This window comes from Centruroides sculpturatus, unplaced genomic scaffold (assembly GCF_000671375.1).
Source record: "Centruroides sculpturatus isolate CEXI.00-Female unplaced genomic scaffold, Cexi_2.0 scaffold239, whole genome shotgun sequence".
NCBI classification, from domain to species: Eukaryota; Metazoa; Arthropoda; class Arachnida; order Scorpiones; family Buthidae; genus Centruroides; species Centruroides sculpturatus.
In genome coordinates this window covers 224,003-229,520 of record NW_019384979.1, presented here as the reverse complement: position 1 = coordinate 229,520, position 5,518 = coordinate 224,003, and the positions used below count along the sequence as shown (strand labels likewise).

General features: G+C 31.8%; 1 protein-coding gene across 1 annotated transcript in view; it reads left to right on the top strand.

Moving 5' to 3' along the window:
• LOC111632756 (vesicle-associated membrane protein-associated protein B-like) overlaps window positions 1–5,518 on the top strand; it is a 35,470-nt gene that overhangs the window by 15,481 nt on the left and 14,471 nt on the right. Inside the window, exon 3 of the mRNA XM_023377280.1 lies at window positions 4,913–5,016. Coding sequence (XP_023233048.1) covers window positions 4,913–5,016 — 104 coding nt within the window. The remainder of the gene's footprint in view (window positions 1–4,912; window positions 5,017–5,518) is intronic.

Genomic DNA, 5,518 nt, shown 5'->3' with positions numbered 1-5,518 from the left:
TGCCAACGATGTAATAGGTCTTCGTATAATAATTTTCTAATGCCTTTCCTACATACTTTATCATAGATTGTATCTAATGTTTCATCGATTGCAGCTTCTTTAGCCAGTTTGTCCGCACGTTCATTACCTGCCGTGCCCTGATGTCCTCTGATCCAGGATATTGTATAGATGTTGCCGGAGTTATATATCAAATGTCGTATGGTTGTTGCAATCGGATGAAGTTGTTTGCTGCAGATAACCTGTATTGCTGAAAAAGAATCGCTGAGAATATGGACATTGTTGTTGGTAAAATTCTGTTCTGTCCAGTCAATAGCCATTTTAATTGCAAGCAGCTCTGCTTGAAATACACTACATGTTTTATGTAGTTTTCCCTTTTGAGAAAAAATTTCATCGCCATTACAATATGCGACAATAGCACATCCGATTGAGTCATTTATACCTGAGCCGTCAGTATATACCTCAATATCAGAATAATTAGGTGGATAAATGTTAATAATATTATTGATGTAAGGTGGTAAGTTGTTGGTGATAGGACTTAAGGCTTCATAGTTATCTGATCTGAAGCTACAGGTTGCAGTATTAACATCATTTCCCTTTTTAAGTTGTAGTAAATTGTATTCTATTTGTATAATCTGTTATTGATGGTCTTCTAGAAATCACCTGGAGGCTACAGTTTGGGGTTGTCCTATAAGCTTTAGTTATCAATAGTAGTGCTTTCCTCTGAGAGGATATTAGTTTTCTTTTTAAGTGTACTTTTTGAACAGAGTTACCCCAGCTACCACACCCATAGGTAATAATGGGGATATATATCTGATCATAAATGATTCCTAAGGCTTCAGAGGATAGTCCCCAGTTCTTGCATGCTATTTTCGAAAAAGCTTGAAATATTAAAGATGTTCTTTTAGCTACAAACTTAATGTGCTCATCCCATCCTAACCTGAAGTCTAGCCATACTCCAAGGTGCATTTCAATGCATTTCTCTATTTTAATGGAGTGATTGTTCATTTTTATGGTGGGTGTACGTAAATATAAATTAGGTTTCCTTGGCCTATTAAATACAATACCTGTAGTTTTTGTTGGGTTAAACTTTAATTTATGCTTGATTCCCCAATGATAGATCTTATCAAGTATGCCATTGCCTCGTTTTTCTAATACTGCTCTAGCTCTACCACCAATCATAATTAGTACATCATCAGCATATGTCACAGTCGCATCTCCACTACTATTTATCTCCACTACTAGATTTTACTATTACATTTCGGATGCATTTCTGAAGAATTAATTGTAAAAGTTTATAAAAATTGCAAACAACAGAGAAAGATGCCATCACTCCAATGTTACCAATTTTGATGCCACTTCATAAGCAGCAATGGAATGTCATAATTTGTGCCAAAACAAAAAATGATATGTGATAGAAATAAATTCACATTAAGTAATTATTATTTATTACTGGTTAAAGACTGAGTTTAACATCACCTCATGATCAGCAAGAGAATATGTGCGAATTTTAAGTTTTAGACATATGGTCAAATTGTTTGACCATATGTCTAAAACTTGTTCGTAAGTTGAATGTTCGTAAGTAGGGGAGTTCCTGTATTCTAGATAGCAAGATTTTGGAAAGCCTGAAAGAATTCTACCATTTATTCAATATCAAAATTATTTTCTGGATTGAATATTTCTGTCAAGAACAGCTTTTTTAAGCCCAGAAAGATTTCAACATTGCTATATCAAAAGATGGTATATAATGGATGAATTACTACAAATTGAATAATCTAATAAGAGCAAAATGTAAACCATAATGGATCAATCAGATTAAGTGATTTCATTGTATTTTCTATAGGAGATATTCCTATATTTAAGATTTTTTAATGTATTGATATTTAGTTATTAGTATGTTGTAAGAGTGATAGTTATCTTTGATTTTGTATTGAGAGATCACTGTTTACGCAACACGTTATAATTTGTCACTTAAACTCCTAAAAGAGCTATTCCAAAACTATTGAGACAATCTTCTGTTTCATTCATTACTGTGGTTCTCACTCAAATGTAGGATATTTGAAGAAAGAGAGCTTCAAGAAATGATATTTCTGAACTGTTCTGAAAATCTTTTTAAATTTCAGATATATTTTCTTATCAAGGATCTTTTCAATTCCAACTGAAGTAGAAGAAAGTATGGATTCTTTTCTACATAATTGCTTTCAAAACCTGGACAATTTAATCTACTCACCAAAAACCTCTAATTCAAACCTGTAGGATACCTTTAATTATGAAAGGACATATGTAAATAAAAAGTGTAATTGTAAAATGTAAAAATTGAGAATAAAATATTAAAAAAATTAAAAAGAAAAATAACGAGTAATTATTTATTGTGACATCATTGCAATGATGGGCTGCAAGTTTTAATCATATTCTTTTAATTTATTTAATTTAAAATATATGCTTTCCATCTCAAATTAGTAGTGGTTTGCCCCTGTACATCATATGTTTACTGTAATTAATAATAGTTGTGCCATATCTGGTCTAGACTTTCATCTATCTAACTCCATTTTTCATATTAAGGAAAGACACATGGACAACAATGGGAATTTATAGGTGTACAATTTTTTTAAATTGCAGTCCAAACATATGTTTAAATTCACAGTTACATATAACATTGATTTAGAATATTTAAATACTTATGTTAAAGACATCAAATATGATTTTGAACTGTGTTCCAAAGTTTAAAATTTATAGCGTTCTACATCAAATTTAAAATATAGGGTTGGCAACTAAATGATTGCGGATTTTGTCAATAGGTGGCCTTAGCACATTTTTTGCTTTGTCATCGTGTTCAAAGCATTTAACCTATATTGTTTTCTTGTTGTTTGGACTTCCACCTTTAATTTAATAAAAAAAATTGTATCGATTAGTTATTTAGTTTTCGTTTTTATCCCAATTTAAAAATGGAAGAACAAGACGTGCATTTCAGACATATTTTATTGTATTATTTCTGAAAAGGCAAGAACGCATCACAAGCACACAAGAAGTTATGTGACATATATGGGAATGAAGCCTTGAAAGAAAGGCAGTGTCAAAATGTTTGCCAAATTTCGTTCTGATGATTTTTCATTGAAAAATGCTCAACGATCTGGCCGTCGAGTTGAAGTTGATGAGACCCATATCAAGGCCATTATCGATTCAGATCGTCATAGCACAACGTGTGAGATTGCACAGAAGCTCAATGTATCACATACATGCATTAAAAAATTAAAACAGCTTGGCTATGTCAAGAAACTGGATTTATGGGTCCCTCATCAGCTTAAGGAAATTTATTTGATGCAACGCATTAGCATCTGCGATTCACTTCTGAAACGCAACAAGATTGATCCATTTCTGAAACGACTGATTACTGGCGACGAAAAGTGGCTTGTTTATAGCAACGTTAATCGGAAAAGATCGTGGGTGATGCAAGATGAACCAGCCCAGATGACACCAAAAGCTGAGATTCACCAAAAAAAGATTATGCTGTCAGTTTGATGGGATTATAAAGGAATCCTGTACTTTGAACTTTTACCAAGAAACCAAACGATTAATTCAAATGTGTACGTTCAACAACTCACCAAACTAAGCGATACAGTTCAAGAAAAGCGGCCAGAATTGGCAAATTGTAAGGGTGTTGTTTTCCAGCATGATAATGCAAAGCCCCACACATCTTTGGTCACTTGCCAAAAATTATTGGAGCTAGGTTGGGATGTGTTGTCACGTCCACCATATAGCCCTGACCTTGCGCCTTCAGATTATCATTTATTTCGTTCCATGCAGAACTCCTTAAATGGTAAAATTTTTAATGACCTGATGATGTAAAAACACATTTAATTCAGTTTTTTGCTGGCAAAAATCAGAAGTTTTATGAACATGGAATTATGACACTGCCTGAAAGATGGCAAGAGGTCATTAACAAAAATGGACAATACCTAATTGAATAAAGTTATATTTTTAAGCAAAAATTTTGAATTTTCCTTCTTATTTAAAATCCACAATCACTTAGTTGCCAACCCTATAGAATGAAAAATTGGAGACCTGAAGCAGACCTATAATTAAGCTCAGTTCACACTGAGTGTGATTCACAGGCAAAAGCAAAAAAGAGAGTGAATAACCAGTCAAACATGACTTATTTGACCGATTATTCGCTTTGTTTTTCGCTTTTGCTAGCGAATCGCGCTCAGTGTGAACTAAGCTTTAGGTCGTAAATGTTTGTCCATCCAAATTAACATGAAAAATTAAAATTCTGCTGGTTTGAATAAAAGATTTTTGGTGAGTAAATCCTTTTCTGCTCCAGTAGAATTCATATTAAGAATGCTTTTGAAGCTTTGTGCCTGAATTCCTTTGAAATCTTAGGAGAAGAAAGATGGATATGTCTGTCTTTTCAGTTTTTGAATAAAAGAGAGATTATATTTCAGTCTGTTTTAAGAATAGTTGGTTATAGCTTTTTTAATATATATACAAAGTTAGATGATTAAATAAACAGTAATTCAACCAGTGGTAGGCAAAAATTAAAAATTAATTAATTTATAATTATTAAAACTAAATAAAACAGGATATTTCTTGATACAGAAGAATTATTTGTAATGCCTTTATACTAAATTTGGCACCATACTTTCTACTTTGGATAAGTATTTCTCTCTATTATTAAACTATTAATTTTTGCATTAATGATCATTCAAGTAAAAAAATTAACATGAAAATTGGCATAGCCAAGCTTCTTTATTATTAAGTGCATGCATATTGAAAAAGCAAGATGAAAGTTATTTATTATTTAGAAATATGTAATAATGATATTGCAGAACTTTATGAATTTTATTTGTTTTAATTTAATCAAAAAGCATTTAATTTATATATGTATATATATATATATATATATATATTATTTCAGTAATGCTTCAACCATTTGAGTATGATCCTAATGAAAAGAATAGGCACAAGTTTATGGTTCAGACAATGTTTGCTCCAGAAGGTGATATTAATCAAGAAACATTGGTGAGAATATTATATGTTCTAGATAAAATAAATTGTGATGTTGATAAAGTTAATAATGTAACTAAAAACTTTGTAAAAACTAGATGAAGTTTAAATCAACACACTAATGCCAAAAATCCAGCAAAATACATACATTAATATTAAATTGTGTATTTTGCTGAATTTTTGGTATTAGTATGTTGATTTAAAGTTAATAATAATAATTTTTAATAAAATTAATAAATACAGTTGTCCCTTGATAATCCGACAGATACGAGACCAAAGGTGTGTCAGATTACCAAAAGTGTCCGGATTACCGAAAATAATTACATATTTCGCATTGTTTTGCTAGCAGTAACTTACAATATTCTCTACTCCAACTGTTCGAACAGAACTGCTCACATAAAACACACGAAATGTGTGTCATCGAGTAAAAATTGGATGGGGAGATTCATGTCGCGACATGCTTCTGTGCAAGCAGACACGTAACGGGGACGGGTACCTTGACGGGAGGTGCGTCGGA